This window comes from Carcharodon carcharias, chromosome 30 (assembly GCF_017639515.1).
Source record: "Carcharodon carcharias isolate sCarCar2 chromosome 30, sCarCar2.pri, whole genome shotgun sequence".
Classification (NCBI taxonomy): domain Eukaryota; kingdom Metazoa; phylum Chordata; class Chondrichthyes; order Lamniformes; family Lamnidae; genus Carcharodon; species Carcharodon carcharias.
The window spans coordinates 17219555-17240142 of NC_054496.1; the positions used below are offsets into that span (position 1 = coordinate 17219555).

At 45.3% G+C, this 20588-nt stretch overlaps 1 protein-coding gene across 1 annotated transcript in view; it reads right to left on the bottom strand.

Moving 5' to 3' along the window:
• Positions 1-4415: 4415 nt before the first annotated feature.
• Positions 4416-20588, bottom strand: part of LOC121271299 (phospholipid phosphatase 3-like) — a 106974-nt gene continuing 90801 nt past the window's right edge. The window contains exon 6 of the mRNA XM_041177189.1: positions 4416-4642. Within this exon, the coding sequence (XP_041033123.1) occupies positions 4595-4642 (48 nt within the window). The 3' untranslated portion in view covers positions 4416-4594. The remainder of the gene's footprint in view (positions 4643-20588) is intronic.

Sequence of the window (20588 nt, forward strand, 5' to 3'; positions counted from 1 at the left end):
AGTTGAAATGTTAACCATTTATTGGCTTGGTGAGTGCTGCACATTCCACCAAAATACTTAACAATTAATCCAATCAATATTATAGCATAGAATGAAGGTAAATACAATCACAAAAAAGCTAACACAGCACCAGGGTTCACCTGTAGTGGAATAGAATTGAAAAGCAGAGACGTTATATTAAACCTTACTTAGACCAAATTTCCATATTTTTAAAAAAGTATATAATGTCACTGAAGATGGTGAAAAAAAGATTTACTAGAATGAGAAGTTATATCTATCAGGAAAGATCAAACAGGATGGGCTCTTGAGAAAAGAGAGACTGAGGAGTAAGATTAGGGATTCAAGATTGAAAGGATGGATATGGTGGATTTGGAGAAGAGGCTTTCACTTGCTGATGAGACCAAAAAGAAGACCATAAATGTAAGTTAGTCACTAACAAATCCAATAGGGAATTTAGGAGAAAATTCTTTAGCCAGAGATTGGTGAGAATGTGGGTCTCACTACTGCAGGGAGTGGTTGAGGCAAATAGTATAGGTACGTTTAAGGGGAAGCTCGATAAGCACATAGGAGAGAAAGGAATAGGAGGATATGTTGATTGAGTTGGATGAAGACGAATGGGAGGAGGTTCATGTGAACCTGTGTTATGCGTGGCCTATTTCTGTGCTATATGTGTTTTGTAAAACTTGTCCAGCAGATGATGTGGTGGTTAAGTGAAATTTATTGCAAGGTTATATTGAAAGGTAAATCACATTGAACTTCATCACCCTCCTAATTCAACCTGTAAAATGTAGCTTTCACCCAGTCAATTGGACAATGATGACTTATGCAAGGATCTCCACTTAGCTTTACGACTTTGTCAGTTTGACACAGTTGGTAATAGTCTTAACTGAGTGCAAAGGTTCCGGATTCAAGAACCATGCTAGGACTTCAGTACCTAATTTAGGCTGACGTTTCAGTACTGAGGAAGTGTTGCATTTTCAGAGGTGCTGTTTCCCACAGGAGATGCTGCACTTAAGCTGCTTGCTCAAACAGATATAATAGACTCATGGTATCAAAGAAAAGCGAGATGGTTTCCTGTCTAATGCCCCTTCTTCAGCAACTTGAATTTCCAGTTTCTAATGGTTCTTTAGGTTTTTGTGGTGTCGAGTACAGGTATTGTAGAAGCTATAGTGTGATTCCCTAATGCAGAGAGATATCAGAGCACTTTACAGAGTGCTGGATAATGGAGACTGCAATGGGGGAGGGGAGAAAAGGCAAAATTGTTCATGAGGGTGCAAAAGCAGGGACTTGAGGAGAGCAGAGGTGGCAACTAAAGGAATGGCCAATGGCATCGCTATGAAGGAGAAACAGGCTGATACCGCACAGTGGATGTATGAAAAATGGGGCTAGAGATCACTGAGGTAGGAAGAGGTGGGAGATTGGGAATATTAACATTAATTCTCAGGCACAGCCAGTGGAGTTCAGCGAGAATAGGGTGATGGCGATGTAGGCCTTAATGTGGTTGATTATACAATGGAATTGTTTATGAATGATAGAAACATGGAGGCTGGCAAGGAGAGTGTGGGAGAAATCCAATCAAGAGGTGATGTAGGAGAGGGAGGAGGGGCTGGAAGAGGTAGGGATGGTTAACAATTAGACTTGGGGAAAGGGCCTGGGTTTAATGTTAAGGAACAGGCCATAACTCCACGCGCCCAAGCTAAATCTAAGGTGATAGCTGAGGATGAATCTCACTAAAAACTATATTGAAATTGCCATAAATTCAAAAACCAGAAGTGGAACAAAGTGATAAGAGTTGTAGTAACTTGCAAGTCTTTGATTTTTAAAACTCCTGATAGTGATGCTCTTAGGACCTGTGCAGAGTTTAGCACATTCTCATGACTTATTCCTCCATCTCCAAGGTATACTGTCTTGATCAGTACAGTGTGCAGAGGATAGGATCTTTAACACAAGGGAAACACTGTTTTTGAGTTTCCCACAGGTCAACTTGGGACAGTTTACAGGCAGTCATACTGCCTTTAGTCTAGTAATCGGTTGAGTGATGGTGTTACACTGACCCAGTTAAATGAACAGTAGAACAGTGTTCAGGCACCCAGTCTGACCTGTGATCAGGATCAGCTTATTGGCCTGAGATCCATGCACCCTTATATAAAATAACAGGCAGCTGTGGGAGTTGAATTGCTTATCTCAAGGGAGACAGATTCCTGAACTAATTGCATATGATCCCCCTCCTCTCTCTTCCTGCTCCCTTTGATTAAACATTACTTTTGACCTTATGACTCAGTTTTATCCCCATCTCTCCTAAAGTCAAGTAGAAATACTGATCCACAGTACTGGCTACCCTTCAGTATCTTGCTTAACAAGACACGACAGTCAAGTGTGATCCTATCTTCACTTGGTCTCCATATGTATGTTATAGTCATCAGAATGTCCACCTCAAAACTGCCCAATCAGATGCTCTGATCAGAGCTACGCCAGGGAGCCCATTCATACGGGGGCCAAAGAAAATGTTTCAAAGACGTTCTCAAAGTCTCCATGTAGGTTTACTCTAGAATTAACATCAACACGTGGGAAGCAGCTGCCCAGTCATGACCAAAACAATGATCCATCATCAAAAATGGCGTCAAGACCTTCCAATCAGCAAGAGAAGCCACAAAGAGAGAGAGAGAGAGTGCGGTAAAAGGGACGGGAAGAGAAGGCAGCTGCTTGAGCCAAAATTCCGCCACACCTCTAGTGGCCGACAACCGATGCCCTCACTGTGGGAGAGCCTGTCAGGCTCAAACTATTTGCGGAACCAGAACTAACACTGATACCTCACTTCCACCCAGCCATCAGCAAGGAAGAATCATCTTCAACAAGAGGAATGGCTAAAAATGGTGCTGAGTGAGAATCGCTAAACAGCAGGTGGGGATTTTCACCTGGAGGCTCTGAGTATTATGGTAGTGCCCCTGTGGCCACCTGTGCTAAGATCAGCAAGCTTAACACAGGACAGGGATTGAACCTAGAAGTTTCTTAATATAAATGGCTGTGCAATCACTGTCTTGATTGCTTATGTCAATTCAGAGCGTAGTGACACACAAACTCACACACTCACTTACACACACACACTCATTCACACGGTCATTCACTCACACGTGCGCATAAGCACAAACGCGCGCACACATAAACACAAACACGTGCGTAAAAGCAGACACACACACAAACACAGTCATGTGAATTTAGTTAAGATATCTATCAACCATGAATGGCAGAAGACTCAAGGGGCTGAATGGCCTACTCCTGTTCTTATGAACGCCAAGAAACAATTGGTCACCTGTAGTTCTTTTCAATCAGATTGAGGCTACATTAATATACAGCTCCCCTCTACACAAACAAAGCATCTGCCAATTTTAGAGAAACAAAGCAGAGAAAAAACATTCATGGAAAGAGTAGGAGTGAAGCTAGGGCCCCTGGCAGGGGATGGGTAGGAAGTGGGGCCAGGGATCTGGGAGGGAGAGGAGGGTAGGAAGCAAGGTTAGGGCTTTGGAGTTGTTTGGGGCGGGGGGGGGGGATTACAAACCGAGGCCGGGACCTGGGAATGGGGGTAGGAAGTGAGGCTGGGGCCCTGGGGAACCCACAAGAGTAAATAAAACTGAATAGGAGTAGGACAATCAGCCCCTCTAGCCTGGTCTACCAATCAATTAGGTCATGGCTTAGTTCTATATTTCAATTCCATCTGCCTGCTTTTGCTCCATGTCCTTTAATACCTTTACCCACTTCCAATAACCAGAAGCGCTGACTTAATAGGGATTGACTATTTTAGATTTGGTAACATAAAATATTTTAAGTTACGTTCCAACAGAGTCATTAAAACCACCAAATGTGGCCGAGCTTATGGGGTATTAAGAGGCTCAGCACACCATCTTTGAAGGTAACAGGATGTAAGTAAGTTGTCAAAGTATATAGGATCCATGCTTCATAAACAGGCATAGAGCACAAAGCAACAACTGTTCACAATAGCTTCTTACTGTTAAGTGTATTTGTTCCACTTGTGTGGCATTAACAAGTACCATGCATGGATACCTTTGCTGTTTTCCTGTGTTATCATTCATGTCTTTTGGGAACAACGCTAAACTGAAGCTCTGTTTTAACTCTCAGGTGGATGTACAAGCTCCCACAGCACCAGTTTGAAGAAGAGCAGGGGAGTAATCCCCAATGTCCAAGCCAATATTTATCCCTCAGTCAAAATCACACGAACAAATTATCACATTGTTATTTATAGGGAATATACTATGCACTAATTGGCTGCCTCATTTCCTGCATTACAACAGTGATTACACTTCAAGAGCACTTCATTGGCTGTGAAGCTCTGAGATGTGTTCTATTCATGGAAGATGCTATATAAATACAAGGTTTTTCATGTCTCAAACTGTTCCTACTAATGCTGCTGGTGGTCAGAGTCTCTTCCTCAGCTCCATGGTTCTGCCTTTTTGCTGTACATTCTGCCCCCAAGCATTTACTCTCGCAAATCGCGCCCTCTCTCAGTTCTACTTTTCAGGTTTTCCAGTTTAAATGATGGAATCCACAGATACAGAGGGCGTTCCCTGACATTGACTGCTCACGGGTGACTGCAAAATGCCAATCTGCCAACCATCGCACTGCTTACCTGAAAGAAGAACAAAAACAATGTTTTTTTTAAAGAAAGGCCAGCAGAGCAGAGAGCAAAAGTAATGCACTTAGTCTAGGGGCTGTTTACAGATGATAAACTCCTTATAACGTTTTCTTGTTCACTCCAAAGCTCTCTTTTCAGTGAATCAGTCTGTTCCCTTTGTGTTCTCATTATGTACAGGAGGCTGTGTGTGATCATTAAGGCAAGTGATTAGCATCGATTTCACTGCCTCCAGCCCTTCTGCCTTTTAAATATGTAAAATTGCAACAGTGGGACAGTAAATCACACCACCTGTTCCAATTACAGATAAACTAGGATTTGTAACTCTTTTGAGCACAGACAAATTAAGTAGATTTTAACAAACCAAGGGACAAATTGAAAGGCATCCCCTTTTAAAGGTGAACTACAAAAACAAAAGACCAGACTTCCCTCCCCCAAAGGGCATTAATGAACCAGATGAGTTTTTACAACAATCAACTTTCAATTCCAGACTTATTAGTTGAATTTAAATTCCACCAGCTACTGTGGTGGGATTTGAACCCACATCACCAGAGCATTAGCCTCAGCCTCTGTATTATGGATCACTGCACCACCATCTGCCCTTGTTGGCCATTAAGTCATATTGGAATTGTTTTTCGGGCAACCAAGTTGTCCGATTACTGATAGAGTTGATCTGCAGACACTTGGGTGGAAAAATTAAATTTATTTACAATATACTCAGCAGCAACTACACAAGTGCTTTTAACTCCATCTCTAAACAGATTGCTGAGGTAGCCCAAGCTACTCTCCTATTGGTTACTACAGGTCAAATGATCTCTCCTAACAAGTATTATTCTTAAAGGTACATTACACACTAAATAAAACTATTATTATTACAGGAATGTTTAAATTCACACTCCAGCTCATACTAAATTAGTTCATCCAGGCAACATGTTGACGCAGTGTTATGGCTGCCTTGGCGTCTCTAGATTATGGAGGAGAAAATCAGTCAGTGGCTGCTCCTGCTGTTATGTAGTGATTTATGACGGAAAATGCACACAAGATTATTAGTTGAAAACAGTATCAGGCTCAGATGTGATGCCACCAGTGGTCAAATACCTTACTAATTCTCACTATGTTGATACATTGGCCATGCCCCTTGGATGAAGCATTGGGGACTTGAGGTCTCCATGGAACTGTACCACAGTAAAAGGTAAGAAGATAACAGGAGACTAATTAAATTCCGAGGCACGAGGGAAGCAGAAAATGATTTAAGAAAATTTTAAGAAAATGTTCCTCCTTGTGCTAGCTGTTCAGAAGCTGCATATAGGTTAACAACAGAGTCTAGCTTGTGTACTTACACAACTGACCTCTGACTTTCACAGGATTATAAGTAAGATACAGATCAGGAATGTCATCTGGTCCTATTTAGCTAGGCATCCAGAATGGCTACTCTTCATCTATCATAGTATCCACTCTTTTTAAATGCTTCCAGGCTTTTTGCTTCTATTGCCTTACCTGAAACTCCATTTATGTGTTCATCACTCTTGTGTGAAGAAACCGTTGATATCTGTTTAAATGCCTGTCCTCTCCCTTGATTTATTTGGAAATCATTTTGTGGATCCACTTTTTTCTCTACCATTTACAACTTTTTATACCTCAATAATGTGACTCCTTTCATTCCTTGCATTTGAAGCAGTTCCAAGAAGGTTTACTTGGAATCTTCAATGCCAGGAATGGGCAGGTTGTCTTATGAGGAAAGGTTGAACAGGTTAGGCTTGTATCCACTGGAGTTTAGAAGAGTAAGAAGTGAGTTGATTGAAACCTTTAAGATCCTGAGGGGTCTTGACAGGGTGGATGTGGAGAGGATGTTTCCTGTGGGAGGATCTAGAACCAGGGTCACTGTTTAAAAATAAGGCTTCGCTCATTAAAGACCGAGATGAAGAGAAATTTTTTCCCTTAGAGTGTAGCGAGTCTGTGGAACTCTCTTCATCAAAAGGCAATGGAAGCAGAGTCTTTGAATAATTTTAAAACAGAGTTAGATAAATTCTTGATTAACAAGGGGGTGAAAGGTTATCGGGGGTAGGCAGGAATGTGGGGTTGAGGTTACAATCAGATCAGCTTCTTATTGAATGGCGGAGCAGGCTTGAGGGGCAGAGTGGCCTACTCCTGCTCCTACTTCATAAGTTCGTATGTTTCAACACCGATACCTGGGATATACCATTCAGTGATTTCTCACCTCCTCAATTACCCATTATCCTTTATCCATTTCTAGGTTTTATGCTGAATCCCTACTTCTTTAAGCTTAAATAATAGCCGTTCCTGTGGAACACGGTCTACAAAGTCAAGATCCTTTGTATCATAACAATTTTCTAGCATTCAATTGGGATGTCATTTCCTTTAAGATTTCAAGCAAACTTTCCACCAACTATATAGATAGAACCTGGAGCAGAGCAGGAATCAGTGATACACACATATCATACTTTCATGTGATTTATCCTGTAGATTTTTAATTTTTTTCCACACCTATTTTATCCTCATCTGCTGAAGTTAGTGACTTTCATAGGTTTAGTTTTGGTCACTAAATCTAGACTGCCAACAGACTATTTGATCCCACAGCATCATGCGTAATCTGATCCTTATCTCAACCAACATCCACACACATGCACGCTTTTCACCAACGTTCACTGGATACTGGCTGGGAACATTTGCTCTATGTAACCCAGGGCAGTACTGTCGACACCCAGCGTTAATCTGCTAACTAAGCACAAATCAAGGACAGAACCTACAGCCTTTGTGGGGGTTGACTCACATCATGTAGTTTATCTACTGAACCAACGAAGGAGTGAAACAAGAAAGTCATGCCTTTAAGAAACTATTTAATAGTTGAGAGGCTTTAACTCTGATGTATAATTTATTTTAACAGCTGTAGGACACCACAAATTCAAGGGAGAAAGTAATAACAACTTACAGCCCACATTTAACATTCCAAAGCAGTTTACAATGTACAAGTTATAATTGAAATCTGTTATGTGGAAGTGTAACAGAAAATTCTGATTAACAGCCTGTGGCTATATAATTTGTTTGGAACTCTCTTTGTTTCTCAATTACTGTTGAGATTAGAGCATTTTAAACATTTATTGTCACAATTGTAGGATCAGATACAATGCTATGCCCCAAGAGTTGACACCTTTACCAGGGAAGAGACACTTTACCTTTAGGTATGATCAAGGCAATGCACTGGCACTTACATGAATAAGTATTGTAGCACAGTAGAATGCTGACCTGATGAGCAGCACATATCACAAACAACCTCCTGATTTCATCTAGCATAGCAGCAACAGTATCTAACTGTCTGGAATGTCGAATCCCTATCTAGCCTCTATCAGGTCTACTTCAAGCTGTCTCATGCATGAGCAAGACAAGAAGCACGCATAATACGTGCCACACAGTGATCTGGTTGTGGGTGGCAGGTGGTGACTATGAATCTGTGGTAATCAAAACCCAACCGACCTTTAGGTGCTGGCCTAAGAGTTTCAATTTCATCATTTTTTTTCAGTATCTCTTCACACACTCTTTTATTCCCTTTGGTGAATAGTGAGGAGGTGGTGGAAGAATTCCTGGGCTGATTATCAGCCTATTGAACTGTGTCATGAACACTCCTTTGTGGCCAATAAGCCCATGGCATGGGATTATGAACCTGGAGCTTCTGCCTCAGAGGCAGAGGCTTCTGCCTCTCTACCATTGTGCCACCAGACCTCCAATCTCATCACTGAGTGAGGCTAAGGCACAAGAAGATGAAACTGATGAAAAGCTCACCCTCGAGTTCTATCTTGCCACTACCACATAGTACAGAGAACCTGAGAAGTTTATGACCGTTCAGCCGTTCTTTCTAACACACTTCATAAATTCCACAAAAGAAGGCCAAGAAATGCGAACTTCAAATATGTCTTTGTAACAGATCCTTCACTTTGCTTTAAAAGTTTGTTGTGGCCTTAAAGTCGTCTTGTTCTCCATTTACTACATAGGATCAGCCATGATTATATTGAATGGAGGAGCAGGCTCAAGGAGCCAAATGGTCTACCCCTGCTCCTATTTTCTATGTTTCTATGTTACACAGTGAGGATTACCTAAGTGTCAAATAACAAATTATAAATGCTTCAATTGTGATTGTGAGTGATTGCCACCTATTCAGTTGTATTGAGGGTAGAGAGCCATAGTGCCTTCAGGATACCTCCCATACTGTGTCCGCTGGCTCCCACGGCCTCACTGGCTCCTTAGTCTGATTCCATGCAGCTATACTCTCAATAAAATGACAGATGCAATGTCTCAAGTATATCTGTATATATGGCAAAGGTCAATAAATATGAGTTTAAGATTGTGTTCCATTTTTAATTGTATTTAATTTTATGTGGGTGTTGGGCATTAATTGGGGATTCACTTGTGGGTATGAATAAAAAAGGAAGAGACTGAAACTGTGGTCATTGGGTGAGGAGGTATGTTTGTAATTTGTATCTCTGAAAATAGGTACTTATAAAAGTATGTAAAGATTGACTGCAATTTTATCCTTCAACATCCAGCTTTCAGGAATTGAGCATTCTTTCAGGGTTCTGATGACATTAGATTGTTCAAGCTTCAAATCTGATCAGCTGAGTCTTAATATTTAATATTTTGAACTTGTAACCTAAAAGTACCAAAAATAGAGCGCACACCTCACTATAAAATGAATCTACTTTTTAAACCATTTTTTTTTTTAGCAGCCATATAAAATAACATCCGGAACACACTTCCACAGTGCATACACTGATGCACCCTGACCTCTGACAATGCACACATTGGTTATCAGCCTGCCACCCAGCGCATGGTGCAAGCTCCAGTCAGTCTGAAAGGGATGCGGACGGAACTTGTGGACAACATTCATTGGGCCCTGACTCCTATCTAGTAGGTGGAATCCAGCTCTGTCCTTCCACTGTAATGAAAATGCGAAAGGAATGTTTGTAGCATGAACATACACTTTGACGTTCTATGAAGTGCTCAGAGACTGCTCCACAGCATGAGCACTATGACGTCAATTCATGTTGTTGAAAAGGAGGTAATTTAATAGAGTGAATGGCAGATGTAATCTCGTAAATGACAAGAAAAAGATGGATTAAAGGAATCATTTCCAATGAAGGACACAGAAACACTTTTTAATTTTGCACATATGAAAATTGCACAATTTTATTTATACGTTATATGGCCAATGATTATACAACTACACATATTTTAGGCCATTTATAGCAACAGACAGATTCTTGAAAAAATCATGGGTGGGCGTACTGTTCCTGTCCTATCATTGTAGGCCTGAAAGAGCAGCCTGGTCAATGCTAGGCTGAAATTTAATTGAGGGTGATAATGCCCTTGATTGTCATTGATAGTACCACGCTTCTGCACAGAAAGCTCCTTCTTCAATTAGAGCTGTCAAAAGCAGTTGTGTTTGGTCACTGCCAAAATCTACAGAGATGGTTGGTGGCAGGTGTAGTTTAGATGTCCATTCATCTCTCTGCATGCAGCTTTTGTGTTGTATAAAATAATATACTTGGAGTGAATTTAAACTAAACTTCATCATTAATTTTACCTTAGCTGTGTTCCATGGGATTCTGCAGCTTGATATTTTGAGATTTCTTGAGCTACAGTGAAAGTTAGTGCTTGAAGAACTGCTTTTGGATGTCTCTCTACATTGGAGAGACCAAATGCAGACTGGGTGGCTGCTTTGCAGAACACCTTCGGTCTGTCCGCAAGCATGACCCAGACCTCCCTGTCACTTGCCATTTTAACACTCCACCCTGCTCTCATGCCCACATGTCCGTCCTTGGCCTGCTGCATTGTTCCAGTGAAGCTCAACACAAACTGGAGGAACAGCACCTCATCTTCCAACTAGGCACTTTACAGCCTTCCGGACTGAATATTGAATTCAACAATTTTAGATCATGAACTCTCCTCCATCCCCACCCCATTTTTACCCCCCTTTTTCAAAATTCATTTTTATTTCTTTATTCTTTTTCCACTTATTATTATTTTTAAAAATGTATTTTCATTTTTATTCATTGTTTTATCCCCTCCTTTTAGCCTATTTTTGATCTTTTTCCCACACTGTCTACCCCCCCCCCCCCAACCCCCACTGGGGCCACCTGTCACTTTTTCATGTTGTTCTTTCCAGAGTGCTTACCCTTGTCCTGCTATTATCACATTCCGCTTTCTATCCTTAATGTCACCATTAGCACCTCCTTTAGCCAGTATCACCACCATCAACACCCCTTTGACCTTCTGTTCATGACATCTTTGGCAATCTCTCCTTTGCCTCCACCTATCGCTGGCCTTCTATCCAGCTCCACCTGCTGCACCCCATCTTAAACAGTATAAATTTCACCACATTTTTACTTTAGCTCTGAAGCAGAGTCATACAGACTCGAAACGTTAACTCTGTCTTTCTCTCCACAGATGCTGTCATATCTGTTGAGTTTTTCCAGCATTTTTTGTTTTTGTTTTGGATTTCCAGCATCCGCAGTATTTTGCCTTTATGTTTTCGGATGGCCTCTTTTCATCTGCTGCCAAGCCTGGTAAAGAGTTCACCTACAGCCAACTTCCCGGTGTCTTAGTGAGCAATAATGAACTATACAACAACAACTTGCATTTATATAGCACCTTTTAACATAGTAAAATGTCTCAAGGCACTTTACAGGAATATTATCAAACAAAATTTGATACCTAGACATATAGGGAGATATTAGGACAGGTGACCAGAAGTTTGGTTACAAAAGTAGATATTAAGGAGCCTATAAAGAAGGAGAGAGAGGTTTAGGGAGGAACTTCCATCAAAATATCTATGCAGGCATTCTGTGGCCCCAAAATGTGCTTAGTACTTGAACATACCAAATGTGACCAACCAGAAAGTCACAGGAAGAAAGACTTGGGTGCTGGACATGCCTGCTCACTCAACCCTGTAGTTCTACATGCATAGAACATTTACCCTTTTGTAAATGCTTATTCTCTAAACTCTAGCGCATACACACTTATACCCGTTAAGTGTTGGACAAGTTGCACTTAGGTCGAGATGCTGTTCGTGGAGGAGTTTGGTTCCAGATAGAATCTCAGATCATAAACTGACATTACACCTAACACAGATTTTCAGTACCAATGGCACACAGCCCATATGCCACATCATTGCAATATAAACATTCATACTTCTTTAATTTCCCTTTTGTTGTGTACACAGCGAAAAGAAAAACACTCCCTGTTCTGTCAAAATTATACCATCATTTAACTAATTAAATGTAAGTCCCAAACCGTGTTATTATTTTAAGAGCCTTGACTTTCCTGCCAATAACTAACCATCAAATATTAAGCTGCCTGATGGTACTTTCCATGCTGATCTCTTGTCCGACAAGCTCTGAACAGTTCCTGACCAGCCACTTAATCTATGTTTACCCAAAGGTTCTCACACTGACCAGATGAACAGCTGTCTGACATTTAAACTATATGGCTGACCTGATGTAGACTAGGGACCATTTTGACATAGCTTTACCTCAGTGTTGGTCAACTGGAGCTTACTGCAAATAATTATTGCTTCAGTCATTCCCCCAAAATCTCTGCCTCTGTGTAGTGTGAGGCCTGGATTCACCTTTAATATTTTGTGAAGACAGCAATATATGTACAAACGAGGGAGATTATTTGGCCTGTTTGGTTCATCATTTCAGGAGCAAAATTACAATCCCACCCGATCATGCCATCTAATTGAATCTTGAATGAATTTATTACGCTTGCCTCTCCTTGCCCATCTGTACAATCAGTGTTGATCACTTGGAAGTTCTTCTGTCCTAAGATGGCCTTTTACCAGTTTTAGCCTGAACGCTGTACACTAGTGTTTAAGCTTGCATAAAAGAATTGCTTTGCTCTGACCTTAACTATATACAATTTAATACTTTACATATTTCTAGAAGATATCCTTTGTTGTTTACTTTCAAGGCTGGAAGCCCCAAGTTTTCCTGTCTTTATAACTCAATGTTTTGTCACAAGAAATTACTGTTGTTGCTTCTGCATTGCCGAATGACCTGAATGGAAACGTAAAGGAAAATCAATCCCTGTTCTAAATATGGGGCAGAATTTTCTGCCTGTCGGGTAGGCAGTGTGGGAGTGGGTGTGGGTGACCACCTGCATAAAATGGCGGCATGGACCCAATCGGGGGCACCGTCCGCTCCTGCACTGCCCACCCAGCGTGAAATGAGGCTCCCGAGGACAGTGGGAGTGGGCAGATGGCGGTGGGACTGCTGTGACTGCCGGCTCCAATGGCGACCCGGCCGCCTGTTTAAACGTGCTCCTGCAGCCATGCGAAGGCTGTGACTCACGGCCAGCACCAGGGAGCGCTGCTGGTGAGCAGGCCAGGCAGGAGGGTAGGGCGGGGGGGGGGCACTGTGCCCCTCGTTTCTCAGACGATTGCCTTGCTGCCCTCCTCGAGGAGGTGGCAGCACGGCGAGAGGTCCTCGTTCCCAGGGACAGGAGGAGGAGATCCCCCCTCCCCCCACATGACCAAACGTGCCTGGGAGGAGGTGGTGAGCTCCCACGATGTGGCGTGGTGCACCTGGGTCCAGTGTCACAAGCATTCTGGAAGGGTGAGGACCATGTTGGCATTGGTCACTGAACCCAGCAGATAGGCTTCCCCCCTGGCCGCACCCTCTTCAACGCTGAATGAAGTGACTGCATTGAATCATTGACGGTATGTGTCCTTCGCTGGGTGGGCCAGCAGATATTGCCAATGCCTGAGGTCACCCCGAAAGGGTGGTGATGAGATGGGTTCTGCCACCGCAGCATGTGACACAGTGGCACCCACGTTCTGTTTTGGGGCAACCTGGAGGAGCTGCACCTGGGCGCAGTGCTGGAACTCCAGGACATGTCAAAGTCAGGGTGCTGAGATGCTGGGAGGGGAGCTTCCAGGTGGCAGGGCACCGATCGACCTGCTGCCCTCTGCGCTCCACCTGCTTGCGCCTCCTTGCTTTGCAAGGTTAGACCGTGTGGTGCCAAATGTGATGTGCGCAGCATTTGGCCAAGGGGGTGGGGATAGGCCTGGCATCTTTGTGTGAGTGTGCGGCAGCAGAGGGGTGGGGAGGCACTGGAGACCTGCAATGTCCCACTCTGTTTGGGGTGGGCCGTCCACGCAGAGAATCCAGGTACAAGTTCCACTAATCCGTTCTCTTCTCTCCTTTTCAGAAGAATGCACATAATGCAGCCGAGTGGCTGAGGAATGGCGGAGGGCCTGCCCAGTTGGCCTTCATGACCAGGTTCGAGCAGGAGGCTCTGGATTTGGAGAGGTGCCATGTGCCCAGGCCCACCGGTGTGGGTGAGGCTGGGGTGCCACAGGTGGTACGTTTATCCAGCAGTGAGGTCACCATTGTTCTCCCAGCAGCCATGGCGGTGCTGAATGTTCAGTGATTGAAGTTTGCAACATGGCTTGACCATTGCTTATGGAAGGATGAGTGCATAATGATCCGGGGGACAGGGATGCACTTTGACACTGTCTCCACTAACGTCCTTGTTCTTACTTTCAGCATCAGCGGAGCAGGGCCAGGAGGAGGTGGCACAGGGGCCCCCCTCTCACCCCTGAGGGTCCTGCAGTCTCTGACCCACCAGCATCAAACCATCTCTGCCAGGCAGGCACCAGCCTACTAGCACCTGGGTGGGAATTAGATCACTGGCTAGTGTCCTGGGGCACAGCGGTGAGGGCACTTCACACTCGCTGGAGGAGCTGGCAGAGACAGAGAGTGCCCTTGGCGCCAGCAGTTGGAGGACTGCAGGGGACCAGGCACATGCTCAGTCGGTGCCTGATGATGAGCCTCTGGGGTCGTCCACGATGCAGCAAACGCAGGAAATGTGGCCGGGTGTGCGGGAGCATCTGGGAGAGATACATGAGGCTGTGCTTGGCTTGGCGTCCGTGGTGGAGGAGTCTACACAGACCATCGCCGATGCAATGAGCCTCATGGCCGAGCGCCATGTGCCCTCCATGGAGAGAGTGGTGACTCTCGTGGAAAGGCTCCTACAGATCAGTCAGGGCTTCCTGGGGATGTGCTTGGACCAGCAAGCCCTCACATCGGCATTGACCTCAGCTGGTCAGTGCCAGTGTGGGAGATGGTCTGGGCACTAAGTTTCCCAGCTCGGTGCCTAGCCATCTACGATGGTTCTGAAGGGAGGTCTGAAGTGACCTCACGTCGGCACAGCAGCTGCCTGTTGACTCTGCAGGGCGCTCCAGATGAGCAGCACTCCTCCACCCCTCTGCCAGTGACCGTTGCATCCGATGAGGGTGCGTTGACTGGGGAGATGCCAGCTGTGGAACTGGCAGCTCCCTCCCAGGCGGGGCCAGCACAGGCTCCACGGGCCAGAGGACGGCCGCCAAGGTCATCGAGGCCAACGGGACAGCAGAGTCAGCAGGCTGGCTCCGATGCCAGTGAGGGGCCTGCACCTAGATGTAGCACCCAAAAGTGTAAATTTAAGGCATCTTAGGCACACCACGGGTTTCTCACTGGTGCTTTTGTGTTGACCTGCAATGAGGTCACGGTTAGCTGGTGAACTGTTTAACATCTTTGTCATTTTGTTTCCTTACGTTCATGTCGTTATATCATTTAATTTAGACATGTGACCATGGCTGAGGGTGACTCTTTTCCTCTGCAGGTGGATGGTTACCCATGATGTTATGAGTGAGTTGTCACGTTGAGGTTTATTGACAAGGCCCTTAGTTAATGTTCTTATCCAGGCAGATTTAGCACTCAGGTATCAAGTATTGAGCCTGCAGCACAAGCTTGTCCTTGGGGTCTATCTGTGGTGTTCTAGCTGAAGGTTCGTTGGATTAAAGCCTCCTGGGTGTCCCTGCCTCCCTGGAGTATGCCCAGGTCAACGTCTACCCCCTCAGCATTTTCTTGTGCGTGCTCATCCTCGGACTCACTGCTGGACTCATCGTGTGCAGCTGCAGCCACTGCGTTTGCATCTCCTTCATCCACAGCGTCCCCCCTTTCCAGCACCAGATTGTGGAGACTGGAGCATGCTACAGAGAGATGCAATCTGGGGGGTACTGGAGTGCGGCCCCTGAGTGGTCCAGGCATCGGTAGCGCATCTTGAGAAGACCGATGGCTCTCTCCACCACAGCCCTTGTGGTGCCGTGGCTCCTATTGTACCGCTGCTCAGCTTCTGTTCTTGGATGGTGGAGAGGCATCATGAGCCACCTTCTGAGGGGATAGCCCTTGTCACCCAGCAGCCATCCATCCAGCCGGGCTGGAGCACTGAAGAGCCCCGGCACCTGGGAGTGTCTGAGGATGTAGGTGTCGTGGGAGCTGCCTGAGTACCTTGCACAGACTTGTAGGATCAGCATCCTGTGATCACACACTATCTGCACGTTCATGGAGTGGAAGCCCTTCCTGTTGATGAAGGCACCGGGCTCACCTGCTGGTGCCTTGATGGCCACATGTGTACATTCTATAGCACCCTGGACACGGGGGAAGCCAGCAATGGCCACAAAGCCTCTGGCTCACTGTGTCTGGCTTGCCTGGTCCCAGTGGAAGTGGATGAAGGTCAATGCACATCTGAACAGAGCGTCTGAAACCTGCTTGACACAAGTGTGGACAGCTGATTGGGAGGCACCGCAAAGATCACCCACCGAGCCCTGGAAGGAGACAGAGGCATAGAAGTTGAGGGTAGCTGTGACCTTTAGAGCCACTGGCATGGGGTGTCCACCCACACAGTTTGTGGAGATCTCAGGCTCAATAATCTGACACTTCGGCACTGCACCTCAAACATATTGAGGTAGCTGCTTCACCGCTTGTATATCCTGGCAGCAGGATAGTGGTGTCTTCTGCAGCCCCTTCCGCCTTGGACTTCCTGTTGGCCCTACGCCCCTTGTGCCTGCGCCTCTCTTCCCAAAGGTGGCTCCCTGGAGGCTGAATGTACACTCCTGGCCTCCTCCCCCTTCTGGCCCTCCCTTCCTCCTCCAGAGGAGGTGTCTCCAGTGGAGAGCAAAACTCCCATTCCCAGGCTAAGGGAAGGCTTCCTGATACCTGCAGGCCCCAAAAAGGATCTGCACTGTAGAGTGCTGACCTGAAGGTTGTGAGTCCTGTCCAAGCAGCTGGTATGAGTTTTGAGGTATTTCTACTCTCTCAGGCAAGAATCAATAACTTTCCAAGTTCAATACTGACTGAGCATATTCGCGACCCCACTGACCCCTCTTATCTCACGGATAATGTGTCCTACCCGTGCGCCCACGCGACAACCTGAAGATTGCACGGGCCCTGAAAAATCACCATCAGTTAGTGCCTTAAGTGGCCCGTTAATTAATGCGGGTGTGTATTGGAGATCATCACACGCCCGCCCACTGAAATATCGCGATGGCGTGCGTAGACATCGGGACGCTTGCCTGACGTCACTGCGCCTCATTATATAGGTCAGCGTGGAGGGCCCAGCCCCACACCAACGGAAAAACTCTGCCCATAAAGTCGAAGCAGGCGTTGATCAAGACATGACTTTCCTAATTTCCCTCATGACCTTATTACTGTGCTTGACCCTAGACTGTTGCTTCTTGGATCCATCTGCAATGTTAACATGGTGGCCTGAACAAGGAGGCACAGTGAGACAGGCCAACCTAGTGGAGAAGCAGGTCAAGGCCAGCAGAGGTTCAAAAGGTTTTTTGTAACTTGTGGGGCCAATGCAGGAGGATGACAAAGCAAAGGAAAACCATATCCCTTCTCAAACTGAGTCAGTACCCTAAAGCAAAATACCCCTTTCTCCTTCAGGAGAACCAATAGCCCCTACTAAGGATGAACATATCTTGAACATAAGCCAGCATCTTCAGGAGAAGTATCTGCCCTCTCATTCAACTCCTTTGGGAAATATAGCCTGCCTCATAAATCAGTTTTCAGGAGAAGGTAGATAAGGAAGAAAATAAAACATCTACTTCATGATACTGAAATAAAAATGGTATTGAGAAATTACTCATAGAATAGAAATAAAGTTCAAACTGTTGTTCATCTCTAAGGAATAAAGAGGCATAACAGGGAAGAAATAAGGGAGACACAGATTTGTTCTAGCAGAGCATTCCAGCTCCATAAACAATCTCAGATTCTCGTGATCTTGCTTAACCGATTGATTCTTCTGATTTCAGCTGCATTGTGACAACGGCAAAGCCTCTTTTTCCTGTTGTCACAACAAAATGACAGATACGTCAAACTCAATCTAAAGCATGTTCTGGAATTTCACACTGATAGCAGAATCTATAGAATTTCAGGTGATAGCAGTCCACACGTGACCCTTCATTGCATGACTTAGTGAATGGCAACTCATTCTTTACCATATCATAAGGCTGCACTCACTGGTTGCTACAGATAATATTGGATGTTTACATAAATCTTTGATCTCTCTTGCAATTAGCAACATTATAGTCATAGACAAAAACAGAAACACAAATACCTGGAAAAACTCAGCAGGTCTGGCAGCATCGGCAGAGGAGAGCAAAGTTGATGTTTCGAGTCCTCATGACCCTTCAACAGAACTAGGTAAAAATAGGAAAGGGGTGAAATATAAGCTGGTTTAAAGGGGGAGTTGTTGTTGGGACAAGCAGCCAGTGATAGGTGGAGATAACCGAAAGATGACACAGACAAAAGAACAAAGAGGTGTTGAAGGTGATGATATTATCTAAAGGAATGTGCTAATTAAGAGTAGAAAGCAGGACGGACAAGGTACAGATAGCTCTACTGGGGGTGGGGGAATACTAAAAGGGCTAAAAGGTAGAGATAAACAATGGGTGGAAATACATTTAAAAATAATGGAAGTGGTGGGAAAAGAAAAATCTATATAAATTATTGGAAAAAACAAAAGTAGGGGGAAGAAACGGAAAGGGGGTGGGGATGGAGGAGAGAGTTCAAGATCTAAAATTGTTGAACTCAATATTCAGTCCAGAAGGCTGTAAAGTGCCTAGTCGGAAGATGAGATGCTGTTCCTCCAGTTTGCGTTGATCTTCACTGGAACAATGCAGCAAGCCAAGGACAGACATGTGGGCATGAGAGCAGGGTGGAGTGTTAAAATGGAAAGCAACAGGGAGGTCTGGGTAATGCTTGCGGACAGACCGAAGGTGTTCTGCAAAGTGATCACCCAGTCTGCGTTTGGTCTCTCCAATATAGAGGAAACTGCATTGGGAGCAACGAATGCAGTAGACTAAGTTGAGGTAAGTGCAAGTGAAATGCTGCTTCACTTGAAAGGAGTGTTTGGGCCCTTGGACGGTGAGGAGAGAGGAAGTGAAGGGACAGGTGTTGCATTTTCTGCGGTTGCATGGGAAGGTGCCATGGGAGGGGGTTGAGGAGTAGGGGGTGATGGAGGAGTGGACCAGGGTGTCACGGAGGGAACAATCCCTATGGAATGCCGCTGGGGGGGGTAAAGGGAAGATGTGTTTGGTGGTGGCAACATGCTGGAGTTGGCGGAAATGGCGGATGTTGACCCTTTGAATGTGGAGGCTGGTGGGGTGATAAGTGAAGACAAGGGGGACCCTATCATGTTGCTGGGAGGGAGAAGGTGTGAGGATGGATGCGCGGGAGATGGGCCGGACATGGTTGAGGGCCCTGTCAAACACCATGGGTGGAAAACCTCGGTTAAGGAAAAAGGAAGACATGTAAGAGGAACTGTTTTTGAAAGTGGCATCATCAGAATAGATGCAACGGAGGCGAAGGAACTAAGAGAATGGGATGGAGTCCTTACAAGAAGCGGGGTGTGAGGAGCTGTAATCGAGGTAGCTGTGAGATTCAGTAGGCTTGTAATGGATATTGGTGGACAATCTATCACCAGAAATTGAGACAGAGAAGTCAAGGAAGGGAAGTGTCAGAGATGGACCATGTGAAAATGATGCAGGGGTGGAGATTGGAAGCAAAATTAATAAATTTTTCCAGATCCTGACGAGAGCATGAAGCAGCACCGAAGTAATCATCGATGTACCGGAGAAAGAGTTGTGGGAGGGGGCCAGAGTAAGACTGGAACAAGGAATGTTCCACATTTCCCATAAAGAGACAGGCATAGCTGGGGCCCATGCGGGTACCCATAGCCACACCTTTTATTTGGAGGAAGTGAGAGGAGTTAAAGGAGAAATTGTTCAGTGTGAGAACAAGTTCAGCCAGATGGAGGAGAGTAGTGGTGGATGGGGATTGTTCGGGCCTCTGTTCGAGGAAGAAGCTAAGGGCCCTCAGACCATCCCGATGGGGGAAGGAGGTGTAGAGGGATTGGACGTCCATAGTGAAGAGGTGGCGGTTGGGGCCAGGGAACTGGAAATTGTTGATGTGACGTAAGGTGTCAGAGGAATCACGGATGTAGGTGGGAAGGGACTGAACAAGGGGAGAGAGAATGGAGTCAAGATGGCAAGAAATGAGTTCCGTGGGGAAGGAACAGATTGACACATTCGGTCTACCGGGACAGTCCTGTTTGTGGATTTTGGGAAGGAGGTAGAAGCGGGCAGTTCGAGGTTGGGCGACTATCAGGTTGGAATCTTTGGAAGGAAGATCCCCAGAGGAGGTGAGGTCAGTGACAGTCCTGGAAACAATGGCTTGATGTTCAGTGGTGGGGTCATGGTCCAGGGAGAGGTAGGAGGAAGTGTCTGCGAGTTGACGCTCAGCCTCCGCGAGGTAGAGGTCAGTGTGCCAGACAACAACAGCACCACCCTTGTCAGTGGGTTTTAGGACAATGTTAGGGTTGGACCTGTGAGAATGGAGTGCAGTAAGTTCAGAGAGAGACAGGTTAGAATGGGTGAGAGGAGCAGAGAAATTGAGACGACTAATGTCACGCCGACAGTTCTCAATGAAAAGATCAAGAGAAGGTAAGAATCCAGATGGAGGGGTCCAGGCGGAGGGAGAATATTGGAGGCGGGTAAAAGGATCCGTTGAACGGGAAGAGGACTCCTGCCCAAAGAAGTGAG